General features: G+C 39.8%; 1 protein-coding gene and 1 long non-coding RNA gene across 2 annotated transcripts in view; one reads left to right on the forward strand and one right to left on the reverse strand.

Annotated features, from left to right (window-relative positions):
• Positions 1-133: 133 nt before the first annotated feature.
• Positions 134-24,586, forward strand: LOC129708115 (ras-related protein Rab-40B). Its single transcript, XM_055653680.1, has 6 exons — positions 134-620; positions 10,329-10,389; positions 15,773-15,833; positions 17,183-17,260; positions 21,310-21,532; positions 22,559-24,586. The coding sequence occupies exons 1-6, from the start codon at positions 407-409 to the stop codon at positions 22,825-22,827; spliced, it is 906 nt and encodes a 301-aa protein (XP_055509655.1). The 5' UTR covers positions 134-406; the 3' UTR covers positions 22,828-24,586.
• Positions 24,587-24,699: 113 nt separating this feature from the next.
• The window catches only part of LOC129708116 (uncharacterized), a 3,270-nt gene continuing 1,051 nt past the window's right edge, over positions 24,700-26,918 (reverse strand). Inside the window, exon 2 of the long non-coding RNA XR_008725286.1 lies at positions 24,700-25,145. This is a non-coding gene — a long non-coding RNA (uncharacterized LOC129708116). The remainder of the gene's footprint in view (positions 25,146-26,918) is intronic.

Here is a 26,918-nt window from a genome sequence, read left to right on the forward strand (position 1 = left end):
AGGGAGGGGGCTCTGGATGATTGACTGCTGCAAGGACCAATCGTGAAGTAGATACCCGGGGCAGTGCGCCCGCCCACCTCTCCTGCTGACCAATGAAGGGGTCGCCAGGGCGCAGTGGGCGGCAACGGGGGCGAGAGTCGTGTGTGTTCGCTGAGGCGATGGAGAGACTTCATCCCGGTTGCAAAGGTCGTCGTCTGTAGTCGCAGCGGACAGAAAGATCGAAGAGCACAATATAATTGACAACGCGGAATAGTGGGCTATAAACACACATTTGTGTGGAAGGGCAGGAGGCGGAAGGTTTTATTTTTGGATTTGGACGACGAACGGTTGCAGGCAGCGCGAGCTCCTGAGGAATTTTCGCTGGGAAGTGGATGGTGGCGGCGCAGGGCGAGTTGAAACTTGTTTGATGGATTTTGACTTGTTTAACGAAATAAACTGTGGCGAGTCCTTTCCAGTATGGAGCGTGGCGTGTGAGAGGATGAGCAACAAGGGTAGCCCGGTGAAGGCTTACGACTTTCTGCTGAAATTCCTGCTGGTGGGTGACAGCGATGTGGGCAAGGGGGAGATCCTGGCCAGCCTGCAGGATGGAGCCAGCGAGTCACCGTATGGCTACAACATGGGTGAGCACACACAAACCCCCACAAACTAGCCTCAAATAAGAAGGTACACAAAAAAGCTGGAGAAACTCAGCGGGGTGCAGCAGCATCTATGGAGCGAAGGAAAAAGGCAACGTTTCGGTCCGAAACCCTTCAGGGTTTCGGCCCGAAACGTTGCCTTTTTCCTTCTCCAGCTTTTTTGTGTACCTTCGATTTCCCAGCATCTGCAGTTCCTTCTTAAGCCTCAAATAATATGTTTACTGTTTCAGGTTGCCAGCCCGATTTCAATGATCTCACGTTTTTAATGATGTTCGCTTGAATTGGAAAGACGTAATTTCTGCACGGCTATGAGAATTGTCCATTTTTGTTTACCTTGGATCTTCAAGTCAAAGATCAAATATCACGCAGTTCTTATAGATTGGGACAGAGTGTCTTGGCATTATAAGGTCTTTTAGGATCGTGTTATTATGAAAGATCACACTGAATAGCAACAATCTTTACGCCATTTAAATGTAATAAGGACGCTAATTAAAACATAACTTAACCCTTTCTGGCTTAAGCCCTCCCTTCACCACCTCCAGTTTAAATTCCATTTGGAATATTTTGGAGGACCAAGAACCAAGCACAAACACCGCTGTTGCAAAGGATGGCTTCAGTGCATGTTATGGATTCTCCTTGATGCTTTGACTCGTATCTATTTTAATCTAAAGCATGCGTATATGTCTTGATTTTGACTATTGAGTATGTTGTAAATAGACTTCACCTCTTTGTCACATGATGTTGTACATAGATCTGAGTTTCTGGGAGGATGCACAGAATAACCTACATTAACAACTTAAAAATTGTATTATTATAAAACTGAAGTGTTTGCTAATCAACCGGTTAGTAGTTAATGGGGAATCATTCGTAACCTGGAATATGGTATTAATGGCTAATAGTATTGTGACTACAATTTATTTCAGTTGGATTACAGAATTATTGTGCTATATTTAAAAAAAGATTAATTTGGCAAGATAGCTTTCAATACAGTGTTTGTCACTAAGACTATTTCATCGCTTTGGCATTTCAATGGTTATAAAACGTCAGACCTGTTTCAATGACGATAGCACTCCTACCATTGAGTCAGAAAATTATAGATTCATGATCAAATAAGAGGTGAACACGTAAAATGCTCAACAGATTGTGTAGCATCTGTTTTTGGGTTAATGATCTTTCAGTGTGAAAGTCAGAAAGATCATCCTTTTTGAAATAACTCAATTTCTCTTACAAATACTGCCAAACTTGTGGACTATTTCCAGCATTTCTATTTTTATCTCAGAATTCGATTCAAGTATACTTTATTGTCACATGTACCTATCTACAATCAAATATTTTGTTTTGCATACAACTCGGATGCGAGTGGTATTTTGCTTTAAGATCTTTGTAATTAAGAATTAGGATGATCACGAAGGACGAAAGGGTTGGTACTTTCAGAAGCAACATTAGATGTGAACAGTGACAATCATCTATACATAAAATTGTTATGAAACATTTCCAATCAGAAATGATCTGTTCATGAGCTATTTGTGGAACTTTGTTACGCACCTCCATAGTGAGTGTATTTCAAAGGTATTTTGGTGATTTAACATAGTTTAGCGTATGGTGTTTGGTATTGACAGCCACTTCTCACCGGCCAGCTGTGGTAATGCAAAATAATTCCACAATTGTAACATCGATTTAAAAAATATTTGTTTCTTGTACAGTTTTTAATTTCCTTTCAATATAATAGTACATTGTTTATGAATATTTCAGAAGTTATTGTAGCAATAAAAGGGATAAAGTAGGTAAGAGAGAGGAAATAGGCAGTTGTAAGAAAGAATGGGCAGTAATGTCTATTGTCTAGCTTTTAAGTTTGCAACAATAATTTAAATTTGAGGAAATGCTGCATTACACGTAATACTTTTCTTTGCAAAGTGGTGGTCAGGCAGTAAAAAATTGATTGAATGGACAAGCCCTAAATATGTCAGAGGCTTTTCTCTGATGATAATGTTACAATATGTTCCATGTCTTTTAATAACAAATATCTATGTGATGCAGTGAGGGTGATGTTGTGAGGAGCAAAGCAACGTGAGCAGTAGCCTCTCCGATCTACACTGTTAAATACACATCTGTGAGTGTTCTAAGTTGCTGTCCACAACATACCTTAAGAAAATTAAATTTGATAGCCACACCATTGTTCTTTATAAAGAAAATGTAAACCTCTCTCCCTTTCTTTCGTTGTTGTCCCTTCTCCATCTCTTAAGACCTAATTTTCTAGAGCCCTTTCTCTCTCTGTATCTCTCCCCTTAACCTTGTTTCCAATTATGGTAAGATCAGGGAAATGGGACTAATGGGATTGTTCTACATAGATTTGAGGCACAAGGTGGTCATTTGTGCCACTAAATCAGGATCTGATTTGTAATGCTCTTGGGACAATTGTGGATAAAGTCAATAAAGCAATGTCCAAAATTCCATCAACTGTTTATGGTCAAGAACCAGAAAGTATTAAGGCACTTCACGTTGATAGAAAACAGAGAAACAATCTTTCTTATGAAACTTTATTATTTTGTATTTTTTGCAGTAGTCGATTTGTGTTTATAGTGGCATGAACATTTATTTGATGATCCTGCAAATGTCATTGGTTCTTGTTGCTGATTCTGGACCTGTTATTGATATTCAAGTCCGAGTGATACAGTGTGGGAACAGGCCCTTTGGCCCAACTTGCCCACACCGGCCAACAATGTCCCAGCTACACTAGTCCCACTAGCCTGCACTTGGTCCATATCCCTCCAAACCTGTTCTATCCGTGTACCTGTCTAACTGTTTCTTAAGGTAGACAAAAATGCTGGAGAAACTAAGCGGGTGCAGCAGCATCTATTATAGGCACTTTTGTCTACCTTCGATCTGCATCTGCAGTTCATTCTTAAACTAACTGTTTCTTAAATGATGGGATAGTCCCATCCTCAACTGCCTCCTCTGACAGCTTGTTCCATACACCCACCACCATTTGTGAGGAAAAAGTTACCTCTCAGATTCCTATTAAATCTTTTCCCTTCCCCTTCACCTTGAACTTTTGTCCTCTGGCCCCAGATTCCCCTTCTCTGGACAAGAGACTCTGTGCATCCACCCAATCTAGTCCTCCCATGATTTTGTACACCTCTATAAGATCACCCTTCATCCTCCTGCGCTCCATGGAAGACCCAGCCTTCTCAACCTCTCCCTATAGTTCATCCTCGTAAATCTTTTCTGAACCCTTTCAAGCTTGGCAATATCTTTCCTGTAACATGGTGCCCAGAACTAAACACAATATTCTAAATGCGGTCTCACCAACATCTTATACAACTGCAACATGACATCCCAACTTCTATACTCAATACTCTGACTGATGAAGGCCAAAGTAACAAAGACCTTTTTGAGTACCTTATCCTCCTACGACTCGATCTTCAAAGAATCATGCACCTGTACTCCTAGATCCCTCTGCTTTACAACACTACCCAGAGGCCTCCCATTTACTGTGTAGGTCCTGCCCTTGTTTGACGTCCCAAAATGCAACATATCACACTTCTCTGAATTAAATTACATCAACCATTCCTCCGCCCACCTGGCCAATCGATCCAGATCCTGCTGCAATCTTTCACAGCCATCTTCACTACCTGCAAAACCACTTACTTTGTATCATCAGCAAATTTGCTAATCTTACCCTGTCTGTTCTCATCCAAATCATTGATGTAGATGACAAACGGGCCCAGCACTGAACCCTGAGGCACACCACTAGTCACAGGCCTCCAGTCTGAGAAGCAACTTCCACCATCACCATCTGCTTCCTTCCATGGAACCAATTTGCTATCAATTTAGCTATCTCTCCTTGGATCCCATGCGATCTAACCTTCCGGCGCAGCCTTTCATGCGGAACCTTATCGAATGCCTTACTGAAATCCATGTACACAACATCTACAGCTCTGCCCTCATCAACCTTATTGGTCACATCTTCAGAAAAAATCTATCAGATTTGTGAGGCATGACCTCCCACCTGTTGACTATCCCTAATTAGCCCTTGCCCATTCAAATGCCTGTGCAACCTATCCCTCAAAATACTCTCTCGTAACTTTCCAACCACAGATGTTAAGCTCATCGGCCTATAGTTCCCAGCATTTTTCCTGCAGTCCTTCTTGAAATGAGGCACAACATTTGCCACCATCCAGTCTTCCAGCACCTCTCCTGTATTTAAGGACAACTCGTCAATTTAAACCAGGTCTCCCACAATCTCCACTCTAGTTTCCAGCAATGTCCTCAGATATATCTGATCAGGCCCTGACGCAGGCGGGCTCTCCCTGCCCCTAGTCCCCGCAACGGCTGCAACCCGAGGGTGGGGAGACACCACGCTGGGTACCCTCGGCCTCTCCTTCCCACTCCCTCAGCTCCAGGGACGGCTTTCCCTCGCCCCCCCCCCCCCCCCCCCCCCACCCCCACCCGACATCATCGCCGCCCTGTTGGAGAAGACGGGGCCCACGGTAGTTTATACCGAGACAGATATAGAGAGAGAGAGAGAGGGAGAGACAGAGAAGTAGACAGACAGAGACGGAAGGAGAGAGAGGGAGAGACAGAGAAGGAAAGCGAGAGAGCCAGTGAGACCGAGAGAGACGGACATTAAATTTATAAAACTGGCATTTCTTTATTTTTTCCTATGGCCTGCAAAAATGTGCTAAATATATAATGTGGCCCTCACACTGAAACGTTTGGAGGCCCCTGATCCACAGCATTAAAATAAAGTAATTGGTAACTCCCATAGCAATTGGAATTAAATGGGAAAATGCAACGCACTTCCAACAGGTATGATGTAATTTAGATTTTGAAATTTACTTTTCAATTTTCTGAGGAAGATGAATCAACTTTATCACTGTCTTTATTATTAGATAAAACTGGAGTTAGTTACCAATCCAGATTCATATGTATTCTGTGTTGAATGTGGATACCACAATTGTAAGAATATTTGTTTCCAGCCTCTGCACACTGTGAAGGAAATATATATCTGTTAATTTGTGGATATCTAATTATTTTAAACATTGAGCATTTGATGTCAAAGACAGAAAGTGCCATTTTAATGGGACTTGATTCTTCTGAGTTTTGAAACGCACATCTTTCTTTAATAATTTTAGAACATGCTGCTTCAAGTTTCTTTTTAAATACTGCAGCACATCAATAGCTCCCTTGTAATATTTTGGCAGAAATCTAAAGTTAGTGAAAGAAACATTCTGGCATGGCAATGTTTATTATAGTTCAAATTAATCTATTGCAAGAATATTTAATGCTGACTTCAATACTTCTCTACAGTTTATATACAATGCAGAAAACAACTTCAGAACGGTTGATTGTTGGGAACATAAATTCAAAACTCAAACAGCTGAACAAATTAATGCAGTGAATGAATGGGGGTGAATAGATTTACGTCATCCAAACGTGAAAGATATTCCAAAGGCAAAGTCTGCCAAAATTGGTCAATATATTCCAATTGATAATTTTATATAACTGTTTTAGATTACCATAATTTATCTGTTGTTGTTTCTGTTTGCAATTTCTTAACTTGCAAAATTGGCATGCACCCATTTCCATGCTCTTGGCTCAAGCCGAGCCTTTAAATAAACACAATTTCATTGAATGATGAATTATGTTGAATAGTATCTATGTCAGCATAGTAGCATAACACATGAGAAGTAAATAAGTGTGTATATCTCAATTTACATTCAGTAAGACGGAATTTAAGCGTTATGACGCACTGCAAAATTAGCACTTAGACCAGTTTTACCATTCCAATGATTTATTAAATATCGAACCTTGTGCTATGGTGACATGCTTGAATTTTCCAGATGTGGGAAGGAAGAGAAGTGCAGAGGGGATATTTGATGAACACACTTGATAAGGAAAGAAGAGAAGGAGCAAAATGTAAAACTGGAAGGAGGGATATAGGTGGAAGGGAGCGGAGGGGTATAAATGGGGAAACTAGGAGATAGGAGTGTCATTAAACTCGCTGACAATGGCGGTGCCATTTAGTTTAGTAGACTAACCTCTACAGTGTCGTGGGGACTCGCTTGGTTCCCATCTATGTCTGTATTTTTGTTGGTTATGTTTAACACTCCTTATTCCAAATGCACTCCGGAACCATTCTCCAATTCTTCTGCGACTATGCTGTGCTCTGAAAGCTTTTGCACACAGTGTCTGAGAGCAACCTTTTCACACAGACGGTAGTTGTCTCTTCCTCCCTCCGTGGTGCACACAAATTACTGCCACATCCTTGGTCACCCTGCCCCTTTCCCCTCCTCCAGACCTCAATTAATATTGGACAAGGCCCAGTTTTTAAGAAAATGTGAGATCGTTTCCACTTTTCAAAATTATCTCCATAAATACCAGCAGGCTGGTGCAGAAATTGGGAGAGCCTCTCAAGACAGCCAAATTATATACAGAGCCCTCCATAATGTTTGGGACAAAGACCCATCATTTATTTATTTGCCTCTGTACTCCACAATTTGAGATTTGTAATAGAAATAAATCGCATGGTTAAAGTGCACATTGTCATATTTTAATAAAGGCTATTATTATACATTTCGGTTTCACCATGTAGAAATGACAGCAGTGTTTATACATAGTCATCGTTTCCCCCCCCCCCCCCCCCCCATTTCAGGACACCATCATGTTTGGGACACAGCAAAGCCATGTAAATGAAAGTAGTCATGTTTAGTATTTTGCTGCATATCATTTGCATGCAATGACTGTTTGAAGTCTGCGATTCATGGACATCACCAGTTGCTGGGTGTCTTCTCTGGTGATGCTCTGCCAGGCCTGTATTGCAGCCATCTTTAGCTTATGCTTGCTTTGGGGGCTAAAGCACTTCAGTTTTCTCTTCAGCATATAAAAGGCATGCTCAATTGGGTTCAGATCGGGTGATTGACGGCCACTCAAGAATTGACCATTTTTTAGCATTGAAAAACTCCTTTGTTGCTTTAGCAGTATGCTTAGGATCATTGTCATGCTGTAGAATGAACTGTCGACCAATGTGTTTTGAGGCATTTGTTTTAACTTGAATAGATAGGATGTGTCTATACACCGTCAGCAGCCATACATGCCCAGGCCATAACACCACCACCACCGTGTTTCACAGATGAGGTGGTATGCTTTGGATCTTGGGCAGTTCCTTCTCTCCTCCATACTTTGCTCTTGCCATCAAGTTAATCTTCATCTCATGTGTCCACAAGACCTTTTTTCAGAACTGTGGTTGCTGTTTTAAGTACTTCTTGGCAAACTGTAACCTGGCCATCCTATTTTTGTGGCTAACCAGTAGCCTCTGTATTTCTGTGCATGAAGTCTTTTCTGCAGACAGTGGTCATTGACAAATCCACATCTCTCCTGAAGAGTGTTTCTGATCTGTCGGACAGGTGTCTGGGGATTTTTCTTTATTATAGAGAGAATTCTTCTGTCATCAGTGTGGAGGTCTTCCTTGGCCTGCGATTTGTGGAGGTCATCCTTGGCCTACAGTCCCTTTGCGATTAGTAAGCTCACCAGTGCTCTCTTTCTTCTAAATGGTGTTCCAAACAGTTGATTTTGGTAAGCCTAAGGCTGATGTCTCTAACAGTTTTATTCTTGTTTCTCAGTCTCATAATGGCTTATTTGACTTTCATTGGCACAACTTTGGCCCTCATGTTGATAAACAGCAATAAAAGTTTCCAAAGGTGATGGAAAGACTAGGTACTGAGAGGTGTCATATACCTGCATTAAGAAGGCATTTAAACACACCTGAGCAATTACAAACCCCTGTGAAGCCATGTGTCCCAAACATTGTGGTGCCCTGAAATGGGGGGACTATGTGCACTTTAACCACATGTGATTTTTCTTTTTTCTATTACAAATCTCAAATTGTGGGGGTACAGAGGCAAATAAATAAATGATGGGTCTTTGTTCCAAACATTATGGAGGGCACTGTAGCTGTGATGGCTAAGTGCCTTTAATTTCAACTTTAATTATTTGTTGCTCAAGGTTCTAGCATCTACAGTACATTGTGTCCCCATTGGTCTTCAATTTCATACTGCCCACATCAGGATCCCCGACCAACTGCCGCCCTGTTCACATAATTTCTATCCCATCCTATCTTTTTCTTTGATGTTAACTTTCAGCCAGTAACACGACCCACCAATCACTTGATTTCCCTTCACCTCTCACTGCTAGTCCACCACTTTCAAAACCTGGCCTCTCTCCTGCACAAATGTTGCAAGAAAATTCTACAATCTCTTTCTGAATAGCATTATTGGCAGACAAACTTAACTTTAGAGGGTTGGAGCACATCAACTCAAACATTTGAATTTTAAAAGGATTAAAGCTCAAAATATAGCTCATTCATTCATTTTTAAGGACAATGTTACTTGCTTAAACACTCTAGCTAACTATTATAGATATTTAATCAAAAACAAGTGCCAATATCTTGTCTCTTATGCTCTTGATTTCCATTGTATGTGACCTAAACTCAATGTGCCAACAACATTTTGAGAAGTTCAAGTCACCCATATTACTTTCAAGTTGAATTTATTTTTCTTTCCGTCTGTCCTGGCCTATGTAGTGCATCTTGCCCAGAGATTAAGCCTGTTGCCAGTGACTCCCATTGCTGCACTTAACCCATCTGCTAAGAAGCAGCAGATTAGCGTCTGATTACTCTATTTTACAATAATCTCTTTGCTTGCACCAGGAGTGTAAACTTGCCACCGTATGACTAAATATTCCAAAGTATGGTGTGCTGATTAATAATACACAATTCTACACAATCGTAATATAATGAGGAAAACACAAAGTGGTGGATGATGGTCAGGCCTCATCTGTAGAGGGAATGAACAGGCAAGGTTTTGGGTCAGGACCTTACTATAATATTATGAGATTATTTAAAGCATGAAGCCAAAACACATTTTTCATGAATCCTGAAAAAATGTTTTTTTAACGTGATTCTTATAATAAAACCGGAATCTTGACCCAAAGAAATAAAAGGTTTGATTCTGCTGATAATTGTTATCTTGTTTTTAAATCTAGATGATCATTATTTCTAAATTGATGATAGTCATGGAAAAAATGGCCACTGACATTTTTTAAATTAAATCCGTGCTTATTTGCATGTTATGGTAAGATTTGAGTTTGAAAGGGTATCCCTCAGAATGCTTACAGAGTGACTAAAATATTGTTTGGATTGGTGCATTACTACTGTTTCAACCACAGAAGATCACATATAGAGGCACTAAAATACTTCCTGCACAAAGAACTACGGATTTGATTGATTATTTTGCTCTTAACATACGCAGTAGATTGTGAACAAAATCTGAATTCCTACAAGGTGGATTTGTGTGACATTCTTTAAATAACACACAGGTTAACTGGGAACATGAAAGCAACATGGAATTTAGCTCTGGAATCGGAATACGTTGTCAGAGAGCTTTCATGAAGCATTTATGAGTAGAATAAAAGGAAGAAATCTCATGGAAAGACACTGCTCTACCTCGGATTCTGTCTTTCAACCAACAATAACCACATTGATCTCTCCAGAGTTATGCTTCCTTTTCCTACCTCCTCATCTCTTCGCTCCCAATCTTCCAAAGAAACCCTAAGAGAAATTAGTGAAGAGTTCCTGTTTTTTATTGACTCATTCAATAAAAGTTTTTCGGATAACACTTTTTATTTCTCCGGCAGGCATTGATTACAAGACGACAACAATTCTCTTAGATGGACGTCGGGTGAAATTACAGCTCTGGTAAGTACATTTTGAGTGTGACGGACAGAAGGTAATTGTTTCATTTACAGTGCCCTCCATAATGTTTGGGACAAAGACCCATCATTTATTTATTTGCCTCTTTACTCCACAATTTGAGATTTTGTGATAGAAAAATTCACATGTGGTTAAAGTGCACATTGTCAGATTTTATTAAGGGGTATTTTTATACATTTTAGTTTCACCATGTAGAAATTACAGCAGTGTTTATACATAGTCCCCCCATTTCAGGGCACCATAATGTTTGGGAAACATGACTTTGTTGGCATTTGTAATTTCGCAGGGGTGTTTAATTGTCTCCTTAAAGCAGGTATAAGAGCTCTCCGCACCTAATCCTTCCTCCAGTCTTTCCATCACCTTTGGAAACTTTTATTGCTGTTTGTCAACACGAGGACCAAAATTGTGCCAATGAAAGTCAAAGAAGTCATTATGAGACCGAGAAACAAGAATAAAACTGTTAGAAACATCAGCCAAACCTTAGGTTTCCCAAAATCAACTGTTTAGAACATCATTAAGAAGAAAGAGAGCACTGGTCAGCTTACTAATCGCAAAGGAACTGGCAGGCCAAAGAAGACCTCCACAACTGAACACAGAATAATTCTCTCTATAATAATAATAAAGAACAATCCCCAAACACCTGTCCGACAGATCAGAAACACTCTTCAGGAGTCGAGTGTGGATTTGTCAATGACCACTGTCCGCAGAATACTTCATGAACAGAAATACAGAGGCTACACTGCAAGATGCAAACCACTGGTCAGCTGCAAAAATAGGTTGACTAGGTTACAGTTTGCCAAGAAGTACTTAAAAGAGCAACCACATTTCTAGAAAAAGGTTTTGTGGACACATGAGATGAAGATTAACTTATATCAGATGGATAGCAAGAGCAAAGTATGGAGGAGAGAAGGAACTGCCCAAGATCCAAAATATACCACCTCATCTGTGAAACAGTGGTGGTGGGGGTGTTATGGCCTGGGCATGTATGGCTGTTGAAGGTACTGGCTCACTTATCGTCATTGATATTACAACTGCTGATGTTACTAGCAGAATTAATTCTGAAGTGTATAGACACATCCCATCTGCTCAAGTTCAAACAAATGCCTCAAAACTCATTGGCTGGCGGTTTATTCTACAGCAAGACAATGATCCCAAACATACTGCTAAAGCAACAAAGCTAAAAAAGGGTCAATTTTTGAGTGGCCAAGTCAATCACCCGATCTGAACCCAATTGAGAATGCCTTTTATATGCTGAAGAGAAAACTGAAGAAGACTAGCCCCCAAAAGAAGCATAAGCTAAATATGGCTGCAATACAGGCCTGGCAGAGCATCACCAGAGAAGACACCCACCCATCAACTGGTGACGTCCATGAATCACAGACTTCAAGCAGCCATTGCATGCAAAGGATATGTACCAAATACTAAACATGACTACTTTCATTTACATGACATTGCTGTGTCCCAAATATTATGATGTGCTGAAATGGGGAGGACTATGTATATATACAGCTGTAATCTCTACATGGTGAAACCAAAATGTATAAAAATGGCCTTTATTAAAATCTGACAATGTGCACTTTAACCACAAGTGATTTTTTTTTCCTATTACAAATCTCAAATTGTGGAGTACAGAAACAAATAAATAAATGATGAGTCTTTGTCCCAAACATTATGGAGGGACACTGTGCCTTCTGCAGTGGGGGAATCAATGTATCCCATTATGTAATCAGGCATGCACTGTCAATGTACAAAGAAGAGGTTTTCAAACATTGTGGAAGAGTAGCTGTTTTTGGAAGGCACTTTTTTAAGATGTCAGCTGGGAATTATTCTAGACCTGGGCTGTTACGATGTTGTGAGAACGAGGGTAACCTTAACAGTGATGGAACATTCTGCAGATTGGACTTTCAACCACAGCAAGCAACAGCTAATTCAGAATTAATTTCTTGATTTCACCATTATGCCCCTGCCCCACTTAGGAAATGTGAACGGAAACCTCTGGAGACTTTGCGCCCCACCCAAGGTTTCCGTGCGGTTCCCGGAGGTTGCAGGTGGTTGCCGGAGGTTGCAGGTAGAGGAAACGGGTAGGGAGACTGACAAAAACCGGGAACTGCATGGAAACCTTCGGTGGGGCGCGAAGTCTCCAGAGGTTTCCGTTCAGGTTTCCTAAGTGGGACAGGGGCATTAGGATAATTCCACTGGTATATGGCCAATCCTTTTGCTCAGAAACCTTCAGGGGACCTTCCAAAGTAATTTGAATTCCACCTAAAATATGCACAGTTAGCTTAATAGACTTAATGTTTTGAATGAATTTTGCATTTGTTGATATCTCAACTTTACACACACTATAGTCTTTAAGAATGCTTCCATGGATATGGTTCTTGCCCCAACCTGGGACAAGGAACAGACCCATGGAAGGTTTAGTGAGGACTACCGTAGTGCAGAAAGCCTTGATGTGCATGTTCAATGTACAGGAAAAGACCAGATTGTAGCAATTCTATTTGGTTTCTAAAGTACACATGTCCAAAAGAATACACGGTGCTTCTGGTACCGGAGAAGGGTCTCGATCCGAAACATCATGCATTCCTTCTCTTCAGAGATGCTGCCTGGCTCGCTGAGTTACTCAAGCAATCTGTTGCTTCTGGTCCCCTTTTCACTGAATCTGTAACGGAGGCAAAAAAATAATATACTTCCATAGTTGGTTGTAAGAAATCAGTGACCACTAGAGTTATGTTTTAGGAACTGCAGATGCTGGAAAATCGAAGGTAGACAAAAAGTGCTGGAGAAACTCAGCGGGTGCGGCAGCATCTATGGAGCGAAGGAAATAGGCAACATTTTGGACCAAAACCCTTCTTCAGACCACTAGTGTTATGTTGGTGCTTGGTTGCAGCAAAAATTCTCACTGCAGACACTAATATTGACTGTTCAGTTTATCAGGATGTTTGCACTGTGCAAAGCAGTGACTCTGGATTTCGGTGAGGTTGGTCATAGCTTCCATGTCTGGAAATATTCATCCTTTGCAGTTAGATCTGCTGTAAGAATATTCTCCAGGTTGCTAAAGCTTTTTACCTGGATTGCATATGGGATCACAAGTGAAGGAAAATTGTACTCAACATTTTGTTCGTAATTGTGTTCTGGTTTTGAATGTTGATGATGGGGGATCAGGCAATTGTATATTTTGCTTGTTGAGGGAAGGTTCTTGAGACTTGTATTTACTTACTCGGAGGAGTGGCAAGTTTAGCTGAAACAACTGCACAATCGTCGGTGAGAAACACCTGCAGAACAAATTGACCTTGATCCATCTTTCTTTGAGCTAGATGTTACTCCAATCAAATGAGATTTAGTTTCTCCCTTGGTTCCCATTTACATCATTTTCAGTACATCACTCTCATCTTGTCTCTGAAATTTAGCTATTTTGTTCATGTTTGGACCAGGACTGTTGTTTTGTGAGATAAAAACAAACAATTGGAAATACAAAAAAAATCAGCCAACATCTATGGAGAGAGAAATAATTAATAAAGGCACTTCATCAGTTCATACGGTACCTTGTATTGTCTGGTGCTTAGTGGTCTTAACAGAACTGAAGTTGTGCTTTGGTGAGCAGGTTATTAATGCCCAAGTCCCACCTGACTACATTGTAAATTACTTCTGTAGCCTCTTTGCTCGGTTAATGAGGTTAGGTTTATCTTTTTCCTGTACTTTATAAATGGGAGATACCCAAGTAATTTTCCATTTAATCAAGTAGATGGCGTTATAGCCATTCAGAAAAGCTTGAACAGAGGTTTGGTTAGTTCTGAAGCATGTTCAGTGTCAAAGCTGGCAGGTTTTCTGCACATGGTTTTGTTTTATCCAGTGCAGTTAATCATTCTTGCATTTAAAGTTGAACAAATTAACATGTCTACTGGGATGGTGAAACTAATGAGAAGGCTGATGATAGATTATCCACTGGGCACTTCTGGTTTGGTTACCAACGTTTCAGCATTAAGGAATAAATTCTGTGCTTGGCTTGCTATATGGGAACCCCAAGTCCTTCACTGCATGCGTTTTATCTGAGAAACCTTCAGATTCATGCACATGTGCTTGTCTCTTATAAACATGAAATCTGAAAGCAGGGCAAAGCTGGAATGGTATTTCAAATTGCACCTTGATATTTCTGTAACTGCTGCTGGAAAAAGCTCTTTGAAAGTGCTGCTACCTCAAGAAGATCTCTAATAATAATAATAATAATAATAATTTTATTTATAGAGCACTTAAAAAACAAACATAGCTGCACCAAAGTGCTGTGCATCACTAATCATTGACAAAAAAGTTAATACACACCAAAAATAAAAATCAAAAGAAATAGTAGGAAAAGACATGTAAAATAAAGAAACATCAAAAACACCACAAACAGAAGCAAAGCCTCAGGCATGGTCAAAAGCCAGGGAGTACAAATGCGTTTTAACACTGGATTTGAAGATGGACAGTGAGGGGGCCTGTCTGATGTGCAGCGGCAGGGTGTTCCAGAGTGCCGGAGCAGCAACAGAGAAGGCTCTATCCCCTCTGAGCCTCCGACTAGACCTCGGTACCTCCAGGAGCAGCTGACCAGCTGACCTGAGGGACCGGGCAGGAGTGTATGGGTGGAGCAGCTCAGAGAGGTAAGGCGGGGCGAGCCCATTCAGAGATTTAAAAACAAATAACAGTAACTTAAAATGAACCCGAAAGTGCAATAACTCTAGCCTAATTTCATATGAAAATTGAACCTATATCATTCGGATGTGTCCCAAGGATCCAGCATTGGTTTTGGGTGGTCCACAGTCACCACCTGGCACGGGGCTTAAGGGTAAACCAGGGAAGGATGTCACTACTTTTCAGTTGTGCCTGTTCTGGTGATTCCTGCCCGAACCCCATAAATCTTTATTGTTGCTTTTACAAAAGAGCTAGTGCCACATTTTAAGGTGGAACTTAATAGACTATTTTCTGACAGAGAAGTCCTGTGTAATAGAGCCTGTTAACAGACTTCTCTTGCTGAGAGTAATACATTCTTTCTTCCTGTGGTTTTCTGCTCTAATTATGTAAATATGTTAGCTTCAATCCTGCAAGTCCTCAATTTCCATAATCTATTTTCTTCTTTTTCTTGATTGTATTGTAGTTTGCCCTAAACTATTGTATTTTCCCTTGGAATAATCTTTATCAAAGTGTTTTTGGAGCAACAAAGAGATTCCAAACAAGATGCCCCAAAGTGGGTTTGACTTGCATTTCTAATCTTATGGTATTACGTCTGTCACTACAAACTCTATATATAATCATTTTACAATACTGGGACTACACTTTATATTTAAGCAGTTTTTGAAACTACTAATTATTTAATGTTTTACTATTTTATCTTCAGGGATACATCTGGGCAAGGCAGGTTCTGCACCATTTTTCGTTCCTACTCTCGAGGAGCCCAAGTAAGAAAAAATATCATATATATAGGCTTTTCAGAAGCCTAATAAGGGAGGGGAAAAGCTGTTCTTGAGTCTTCTGGTGGACTTTTCAAGCTTCTGTATGTTCTGCCCAATGGGACTGGGGAGAAGAAGGAATGACTGTGGCAGGACATGGCTTTGATTATGTTGGCTTAATTAACATTTCAGCTTTTCTGAGGCAGTGTGTATACATAGATAGTCAAAGGCAGGGAGTCTGGTTGGTGTGATGGACTCCACATCCACAACTCTCTGTAATCTTGGGCAGAACTGTTCCCAAACCAAGCTATGATGCCACCAGACAGTATGCTTTATATGGTGTATCTGGTGCATATTTTCCAGTGCTGTAAATACATATATAAGATATCATATTGTATAAACTGCTTAAATCAAGAATTTATGTTGCTGTTTTTGAGGTTACCTTTTTCGATGTAATGGAACAATGATCTCTTGGATGACACAGATGTTATAGTTTTGAAAAAAAATATTAATTCTGTTAATTAGTTTCTTTTATGAAACATCATATTTCTTTTTCCTTAGTTACATTAATACCTCAAAGGTACTTATGTGCCTCTTTTGTTGTCCTTCAACTTTTTGCAATTTATATTGTTTTTCTTAATGGTGATGAGGATGAACCGAAGAAACATGATCAGTGAAAGCAACTTGAATGGAGAATACGTTATTTAAAAGAAGTAAAATATAGCGGTAATAAACTGAGAGAGAATATACATTTTGCTAGAAAAGTAGATACAGTAAAACAGAGTAGATGGAGAGAGACTGTTCTTGTTAATGGTTAAGAACTGGACAACTAAGAATTAAGCAATTAGGAAAATAATTAAAAGTGATTTTATTTAAATTAGAAATTCGTAGGATCTGAAGTGAGAGGTAGATTTGGTGATGACATTAAAGAGGGAACTGCTTGGGAGGAAGAACTGTGCACAACTTGAGAGAGAGAGAGAGGGAGAGAGAGAGAGGAATGGGAACAGGTGGGGAACCAGCTGGATTACAGTTGCTTAGACTCATCGTGGATTTGGTTGACTGAATAGTCTCTTTCCATGTTGTAGCCCTTCTGTAACTCTGTGAATACAGTGCCCTCCATAATGTTTGGGACAAAGACCCGTCATTTATTTATTTGCCTCTGTACTCCATGATTTGAGATTTGTAATAGAAAAAAATCACATGTGGTTAAATTGTGGAGTACAGAGGCAAATAAATAAATGATGGGTCTTTGTCCCAAACATTATGGAAGGCACTTTGTGTGTGGTAAATCTTTTAAAGCAAAGTGCAAATCATTTTGTAATGTATTACATTCATTCAACTTTGTTTGAAATTTGTAGGGTGTAATTTTGGTCTATGACATAACAAATCGCTGGTCGTTTGATGGTATCGGCCGGTGGATCAAGGAAATTGATGAGGTACGGTACTTTTCGAATTCATTGGCTCTTGAATGATGGTTATAAAATTGAATGTCGAAGTGGAGGTAAGTCTATTTTGATGGCATTTCTGTTCAGTCTTATACAGAAAACATCTGTGTGTGAACTTTCATGTTGCAGGTACAATCAGCGGCAATGCAGTAGTTATTTTGATGGATTAATTCCAAGGGCCAATAAAAATAAAAAGTTTTTGTGGCTGGCAATATATCATGCAATTTATTGCAGTTACGTAATTGCCCTCAACAGGTAATCACTGTCATTGTGTTCTGCAAGCAGGGGCAGCACATGGCCTCCTCTTGCTGTTGCAACATCTAAGCTTTGTTGCATAAAACATTCAGCTGGGATCTGGATTCTTCAGCACAGAGCAACTAGCTTTGCTGGTAATCTCATTTGAAAGTAATCGCCTTCATGTGTCAGCTTTATCTATATTTCCGAAAAGAATCTTAGATAGTGGTAAGGAATTTTAAAACAACAGAAATTTTGAATTATTTGAAATGTGAGAAGTTCTTGATCTGTCTTTTTTGACACTCCCAAGCCTTCTCTTTTGACGCATCCAAGGACGAAGATTAACTAAGTTGAGTGAGTCACCCTTGGTAGCTTTTAATATGTCACATAGTGCATTCACCTGCTGAATGACTGGAAGGACTGGAAGGAACACTTTACAGGTTCAATGGGTTCAAATTACTTAATTTCATGTGAAAGTTTACATTTTGGCAGAGGTTTCGTGAACTTTCTTAACCTTTATAAACTTTAAGAACCTTATTAGTTTCTCAAGAGATTTTAAAAGTTGAAATTTATTTATCCCTAATAATTTAATAAGAGAATTAACACTTACAAAACAATACATATTAATTCAGTGGATATCTGAACAAATATATTAAACAATGAACATTGCATAGAAAGACAGTAACTCTGAGTAACTGAGCGAGTTAGGCAGCATCTCTGGAGAACACGGATAGGTGATGTTTCAGGTTTGGACCTTTCTTCAGACTGATTGCGGGCAGAGCAGGAAAGAAAGCGAGAGAAGAGGCTGGCCAGGACAATGCATGGCTGATAATAGGTGAATATAGGTGAGGGGGTGGTTTGATAGGCAGACTGTTGAACGATGGCCAGAGATGATGAGATAGATCTGAGCCCGAAAAGATAGAAAAGTTGTGAATTATGTAGCCGCTAGAAGGGATGCAGATGAAAGGAAATACCTGTGCAACGTCAGCCGGGGTTCACAGGAAGGGAGAATGGTTGGTTGGAAGAATGTTGGGTGAGAAAGGGGAGGGAGAAGAGGGCTGTTTATGGGTTAGTTATCTAAAATTGGAAAATTCAATGTTCATACCGTTGAGTTGTAAACTACCCAAACTGAAATTGAGGTGCTGTTCCTTCCGTTTCCTTGTGGCCTCACTCTGGTTATGGAGTAGGCCCAGAACAGAAAAGTCAGTATGGGAATGGAGAGGGGAATTCAAATGGTTAGCAACCAGGAGATCCAGTTGGCCTTGACGGACTGAGCACAAGTGTTCGGCAAAGCGATCGCCGAGTCTACCCTTGGTCTCAATGACATATAGGAGGTCACATCGGGAACAGCAGTTGCAATAGATGAGGTTAGAAATAAATACTTTATAAATATTCCACGTATTGTCTTAATCCTTGATAAACAAAATTGTATTTAATTTGGTCATGGTTTTTAAAGTGTACAACAAAAAATTAATGTATATAAAAATTGAAAATGCACCTGACTCTGCTACCAAGTTCAAGTTCAAGTGAGTTTATTGTTATGTGTCCCTGATAGGACAATGCAATTCTTGCTTTGAACTATATACAAGTAAAAGTCAAAAGGCGGTTGGAATTTGCATATAACATGATTTGTGAATATTTTTGTGTATCTTTGAATGTTATACTCTTATACACAGTAGTTCACAGAAAGAGAGAAACCCTTAAGTGATTCCACATAATCATAACATTGAAGGAAGTATGCCATTCTGGTGCTATTAGCTGGAACATTTGTCACAAGATTCAGACATATTTATGGTTTTGTAGTGGCACAGATTTTAATACCGGTAATTAAAAAATTGCTACTGGATGAGTCCATAATGACAAAGGTGCCACAGCTTAATATAGCTACTTTTTCAGTACTTCTGCAGCAACGATCCAATTAATTTGCTCCAACAAAGTAATCCCTGCCCTCCTGGCAAATAAGGGAGCTTTATCATAGTCATGATTCTGGTAAAATAAAATTAATTAAATAAATAAAATGATGTATTTTCAACTGTTATTTGATGATATGAGGGAATCAAAATCATTCTGCATAGATGAATCAGAATAATCAATCTCCTCCCTTACACATGACTAATTTATGATCCATACATACATACCTACTGGATAGAAAGAAATGTATTAGCTGTGAGTACATATTTGTGCTGGTGAAATATGAGATTATGTGGTGATATTAAAATCCACGAGTAGAAGATTTGTTTTTGTTTGACAGCTATTTGTTTTTCCTTATTACGCAACAATAATTTTTCACAAAGCCCGCCCCCAGTAGATGATGATTCGTAGCTCGGGTCGTCAAGTGAAGTTTAATATCAGTACACAGGTTCAGTGAGGTGCAGATACAATGAAAATATTGCTTGCAGCAGTGTTACAGGCACAGAAACTCAGACAATATACAAAACCCAAAATTACACACAAATTCCACAGGACAATTAAAAGAAAAATACTGCAAAAAGCATTGGTGCAAAACACAATTAGAAAACAAATCCATGGTAATGTAGGAAGTGTGACTTTGCTGGGATAGGATTAAGGCTGAGCAGCTTGTTTCAAGAGGAAAGTAGCTGTTCCTGAACCTGGTGATGTAGGATTTCAGGCTTCTTTACCTCCTGCTGAATGGTAGCAACGAATAGAGGGCATGGCCCAGATGGTGAAGATCCTTCCTGAGGCAGTACCTCAGGTTTTTGATGCCTGAGATAGTTTGGATGGCTGAGCCCATGATGTACTAGGCTGAGTCCACCACTCTCTGAAGTCTCTTGTATTGCTGTGCATTGGAATTGCTTACCATGCTGATACAAATAGTCAGGATAGTTTCTATGAGTTAAGAAGGTAATTAGCAAACATCAAAATGGATTAATCATTTCCAGAGCTTCTGGTTTGCCGATTCTATGGAAGAACAGACAAAAATTATTGGAGAGGAAAAGATTTGGGAACCTTCTGTAAACTGCAAAATCATAGCCTCACCGTCAAATGTATCCCTAATTTACAACTAAAATTGATTAATTTACAGCAATTTAGAATCATGCTCCCTACGAACTAATCCCATGTGAAATAACAAGAAAAATTCATGTTAATTTCTTCTGATTTGAAGCAAAGAGTCTGCATCCCACATGACCAAAAACAGTGAACTTCCAAATGTCTGCAGGACATGTGCTAGAATTAGACTTTGTGATTTAAGGCTATGGACTAAGTGAAATAATAGTATTACCTGCTGCGGTGCTCAGGTAGTTATACAATGAATTTTCATCCATGGGTTAGCACCATGGATCCATTTATTTTAATTAAATATTAGCCAGATTCTCATTGTTTCATGTTTTTGTTAGTATCTCTCAAATGAACAGATTTGAAGTAGAATTATTTAACATGGAAAAAGTTGTCTTTTTTCTGTTTGTGTGGCTGTGTAGCTAATTACTCATTTATATTATTTTCCATAGTTAATTTGTTGCAGTTGTCCTTTGATCAAAAAATAACATTTAATAAATTTATCCATCGCAAGATCTGAAATAAAAACGCAAAATGCTGGAAATGCTCAGCAGGGAAGCCAGCATCTCTGGAGAGAGAAACACAACTGACATTTTTGTCAGAACTCACATAGTGGATCTGAAATGTTAACTCTAATTTTCTAGCCATGAATGCTGACCTAGTTTTCAGCACATTGTTTTTATTTCAAATTTTCGGCATTTTGCATACGTCAAGATCTTAGTAATCAAAAAAGAACCAAATGTAATGTCAGAGAACCTCCACAATAATTATTTTTTTACTTCTTTGCTCAGCATGCTCCAGGTGTGCCTAAGATCCTGGTTGGAAATCGCCTTCACTTGGCTTTTAAGCGGCAGGTGTCCACAGAACAGGCTCAAGTCTATGCGGAACAACAAGGCATGACGTTCTTTGAAGTTAGCCCATTGTGCAATTTTAATATAATTGAGTCATTCACAGAATTGGCTCGGATTGTGCTAATGAGGCATGGAATGGACAGACTCTGGAGACCAATCAGAGGTAGGATTTTTATTGCTTTTGATTTTGCTTTTTGCCCTTGCCATTTTTCTTGTCAATTCTCCAAATGAGAATTATCCTCATGAAATGCTCTCCTATTACAGTGTGGTTCGTAATACTGCTACAGCAATATACATTAAATGCTGGTTGAATCATTGCACCTCTTACTTTGCTTTCTTATGGCTCATATTCAGCAAATATAGAAACATAGAAAATAGGTGCAGGAGTAGGCCATTCGGCCCTTCGAGCCTGCACCGCCATTCAATATGATCATGGCTGATCATCCAACTCGGTATCCTGTTCCTGCCTACTCTCCAACTCGGTATCCTGTTCCTGCCTACTCTCCAAACCCCCTGATCCCTTTAGCCACAAGGGCCGCATCTAACTCCCTCTTAAATATAGCCAATGAACTGGCCTCAACTCTGTCACAGAAGGTAAAATTCCAGAGATTCACCACTCTCTGTGTGAAAAAAGTTTTCCTCATCTCAGTCCTAAAAGATTTCCCCCTTATTCTTAAACTATGACCCCTTGTTCTGGACTTCCCCAACATCGGGAACAATCTTCCTGCATCTAGCCTGTCCAATCCCTTAAGAATTTTGTAAGTTTCTATAAGATCCCACCTCAATCTTCTAAATTCTAGCGAGTACAAACCGAGTCTATCCAGTCTTTCTTCATATGAAAGTCCTGACATCCTAGGAATCAGTCTGGTGAACCTTCTCTGTAAAGTTGGAGCCAGTTCGTGGGCATATTACTTGAGGAATTTGCCCTAAACTGTAATTTAGTTTGTTGGTAAGCGCTACCACAGTACGACACAATTATAATTATAATTTCATGTTTTACTTTATTACTACTTCTGTCATTTTTGGGGGGTTTTGAATGTTGATTCTTTAATTACTTTTTTAATAATTATTTGCTTATTATTATTTCTTTAATTATTTTTTTAATAATTATTTGCTTATTAGCACAGCAAGTTTGTCTACAGGTTCTTTCTAACTATTCTTACAAATATTTTGTATTATTTCTTTGCAGTGCTAAGTCTACAGGATCTCTGCTGCCGAGCCATTGTTTCATGCACACCTGTGCACCTGGTGGATAAACTGCCCCTTCCTGTTGCCTTAAAGAGTCACCTTAAGTCTTTCTCAATGGCAAATGGTCTGAATGCCAGAATGATGCATGGACGTTCCTACTCTCTCACCGCTAATGGCAGCAAACAAAATAGCATGAAGAAGTCCAAGATCATTCGTCCTTCCCAAAGCCCAACACAGAGTTGCACTCGAAACAGCTGCAAAATCTCTTAGTTGCAATGCTGGCCAGTCTGAAAAAGAACGCTGAAAATTCTCACAATTGACAAACTCTCTGATGTGCCTGTTTTTTTTTTAATGCTTCCAAACTGTATTTATAAAGGGCCCATCAATCATAGAGTTAGAGTTTGCAGGAATGAGAAATGATGCTGCTAGTTAAAGAGTAATTGATTACAGGGACCTCTGATTCTTGTGAGCATTTCAATTGAAGTAAGAATGATTGTGCTTTTCGACAGTTCCGTGTCAAAAAGAACAAAAAATGTTTGTCTGTTTATGTGAGCAGGGCAGTACAATTGTCTCAAATTGCAGTGGATTCTTTTGGAGGAAATAAGCATGTATGATGTCAATGTGTGCTGGAAATTGAATTGCAAGGTACACTGTTGTTTAAAAGATTTTTCAGTATTGCAGTCAGAAAATAGATCACAGTGATGCTTTAGGAATAGGAATACTTTATTGTCACATGTGACTAGGCACAGTGAGATTCTTTGCTTGCATACACAATGTATACAAATAGCAGCCACCTACGGCGCTGACAAAGTTATAAAGCACGCCGGTTTCTCCTTTTATCACACCCCCACCACAGTGGTTCCCCCCCCCCCCCCCCCATGCCGGGTCCTCCATTGTTCTTCCCCTCTCCCCCTCACGGTGATCCTCCACGTGCTTGTTGACCCCGGGTCGACCCGCGAGGCTTCGCCACCATCGAGGCCCCATCGTCGCGAGGCTTCACTGCTGTCGACGCCCCACTTCACGCATGTGTATGTAAAATCATTTGCAGAAAAACATTTGAGAATTGGTATGTTAGTCCATTTCCAATTATTCTGTTATAGGTTACATTATTTCAATGATAATTTGTAAATATAATTTCCTTGTGGGACTATTGTTTGTTTTGTACAGAAACAAAAAAAATGCTTTGAAGTACAGTACAAAGGGAATAGAAATGCCAAAGGTGTTCATAGTAGAAATATTGTGGGTGTTGGAGAGTGGGGCTGGGGAGGGCAACACTGATTTCTACATTAATTATTAATTTTTTGCAGTTAAAATTCTTTAGATGGAGGGAAACATGATATGCATCTTTCTGGGAAGAGATGTACTTTGTAATTATTTTAAATGTGACAGTTTTGTAAAGACTGATATATTTGCCTGAGCCACCATTTAATTTTAATGGGCTCCGTCCTGGCTGTTTTACAACCTGATGTTGTATGGAAGATTTCAGAAATACGATGTTTCTATTTAATAGAGCTTAGATGCAATTTCTTTACATACTGATATCTTGTTAAAATCAGAAAGATTTCAGGAGTGAAATAACTGCCCACTAGTTGTTGCTGTTTTTTTTTTCAAAACAGCATCTGCATTTGTATTTCCAGTCTGGGTCTTAACTGGTTTTTGCCTCAATGGCTCTCAGTAGAAGAGAGATTTGTCTTGTTTTTAATCAAGTGCCAAAACAAACAGGGAAAGGATCTGCTAGGATGAGTCACAGCTACAGAAGTGCACTTGAAGTCAATTATTTGAAATGTGTTGTTGTTGACATTAGCTGTGGACAATCTAAACAATCCCATCTTCCACTCCGAGGGATAATGTCTGTAGCTAGCTGAATGGAGATTTTATTTTTCCATTGTTATGTGAATGAGATAATTATGTAAACTGAAACGAAAACACTACTTTTAAGTTAATCAAAGTTTTCAAAATCACATTACTGCAAATTTTAAATGTATACGGTATTTTACATTAATTCGAAATAAAGATGTATGTACCAATATGTTCTGAATTTCTGTATAAAAGTAATTGTCTACAATTTTAGCAAAATATATATCAACTATTATAAACATTAATTGCAGCGACAACAAAACACATACTTTTTTTGGCTGAACACAATTTATTTAGCGTACAATATTTATAATATATTACTGTTATTTACAATATATAGTAACATATCCTAAGTTTTCAGGTTTCTGAATCGGATTTTAAGAATCCAGTAGTGCTGGATTCCATTGGGAACGGTGACGGACGCACCACACATCTCTGTTCTCCAGTTCCTGCGGACTTCCGCCGCTGGAAGTATAGGATTTTGGTGTGTGTACTTTATCATCATTCCTTATGATCGCAACTTCTACTGAAGTGTGGATGGCTGTTGGCTCGCTAGAAGCTCATCCGCCCTTTTACAGGTCTTGTTTTTGGTTCTGCTGGGGGTCCACAGCCCCCTCCTCACCTGGCAAACCAGTTGGGGGAGACAGTTTAGTGGCCGACTATCCGACCATGGAGCAGGTAGCATGGGATTACATGGTATTCGTGGTGAGGGGAAGTCCTCTCGACCTGGCCTGAAAGCATACAAAGATAAGATTTAAATAGGACGGTCATACTGGTAGGAGAACTAAGAGGGGGAGGGATGGAGAGAGAGTGAAAGCAGGTTGAATTCTATCATATTACGTTCACTGCCTCCTAGGGATTCCTTCACCTTAAGATCCCTAATCAAATCTGGCTCGTGTCACACCACCAAATCCAGAATTGCCTTTTCCGAAGTGGTGCTCGGCCACTAGCTGCTCTACAAAGCCAACTCATAGAAACATAGAAATTAGGTGCAGGAGTAGGCCATTCGGCCCTTCGAGCCTGCACCATTCGCCATTCAATATGATCATGGCTGATCATCCAACTCGGTATCCCGTACCTGCCTTCTCTCCATAGCCCCTGATCCCTTTAGCCACAAGGGCCACATCTAACTCCCTCTTAAAAATAGCCAATGAACTGGCCTCGGAGAATTCCAGAGATTCACCACTGTGTGAAAAATGTTTTTCTCATCTCGGTCCTAAAAGATTTCCCCCTTATCCTTAAACTGTGATCCCTTGTTCTGGACTTCATAGGCTTTCTGCAGATTCCTTCTCTTAGGATCCAGTACCAACCTGATGTTCCTAGTCTACTTGCATATTGAAATCTCCCATGACCACTGTAACATTGCCTTTATTGCATACATTTTATACCTCCTGATGTAATTTGTACCCTATATCCTGGCTGCTATTCGGAGGCCTGTATATAACTCCCATCAGACTATTTACCCTTGATGTTTCTTACCTCGACCCCACAAAGATTTTACATCTTCCCATCCTATGTTGTTTGTTGCTTTTGATTGGATTTCATTCCTTACCAACAGAGCCACCCTATCCCCCTCTGCCGACCTACCTGTTTTTTTCAATAGGATGTGTATGCTTAGATATGCAGCTCCCAGTTCTGATCCTCTTTCAACCACGACTGATGCCCCCAATTTCTAATTGCACTCTAAGCACATCTACCTTAGGGATGGCATGGTGGCGCAGCGGTAGAGTTGCTGCCTTATAGCGCAAGAGACCCTAGTTTGATCCTAACCATGTATGGAGTTTGTACATTGAACCTGTGACCGCAAGGGATTTCTCCTGGAGCTCCTGTTTCCTCCCGCACTCCAAAGACGTACAGGTTCGTAGGTTATTTTGGCGGTTAAAATAGTAAATTTGCCCTAGTGTGTAGGATAGTGCTAGTGTATGGGGATCAGTGGTCTGTATCTCTAAACTAAACTATGCCTTGTGCCGTATACTGCCTGCCCCTACATAAGTTGCAAAGGATAAATTGTTGAAGTAGATTGTCTACATCAGCAAGCCAATTCTATGTGGATAGTCTGAGGAAGGGTCTCAACCTGAAACGTCACCCATTCCTTCTATCCAGTGATGCTGCCTGAACCGCTGAGTTACTCCAGCATTTTGTGCCCATTCTATATGGATACAGTTCAGTGAAATGACTGAGCAATTCTGTGCCAGAATTAAAGGGATACATTTCTGAAGGGCTTGTATGGTGAAAGAGGCAGAATTTGGGCCAAAGTCAGAAAGCCACATACAGTTTACAAGATGATTTATGGTATCTGCACAAGCCAAATGTATTGGGCAGCAATGGACAGTGTTGCAGAAATACTGTGGGAAAATAAGTCCGTAGCTAAAGAGAAGATCAGATAAAATACATTCTCAGACAAATTAGTTTTAAGGAGGATGATTAATCTGATGCTTGAGGCATTCTAGAAAGCAAATCAGATGACATTGAGTACAAGTCTCAACAACAGAATGCTGTTACAC

Source organism: Leucoraja erinacea, chromosome 23, assembly GCF_028641065.1.
Source record: "Leucoraja erinacea ecotype New England chromosome 23, Leri_hhj_1, whole genome shotgun sequence".
Taxonomy (NCBI): domain Eukaryota; kingdom Metazoa; phylum Chordata; class Chondrichthyes; order Rajiformes; family Rajidae; genus Leucoraja; species Leucoraja erinaceus.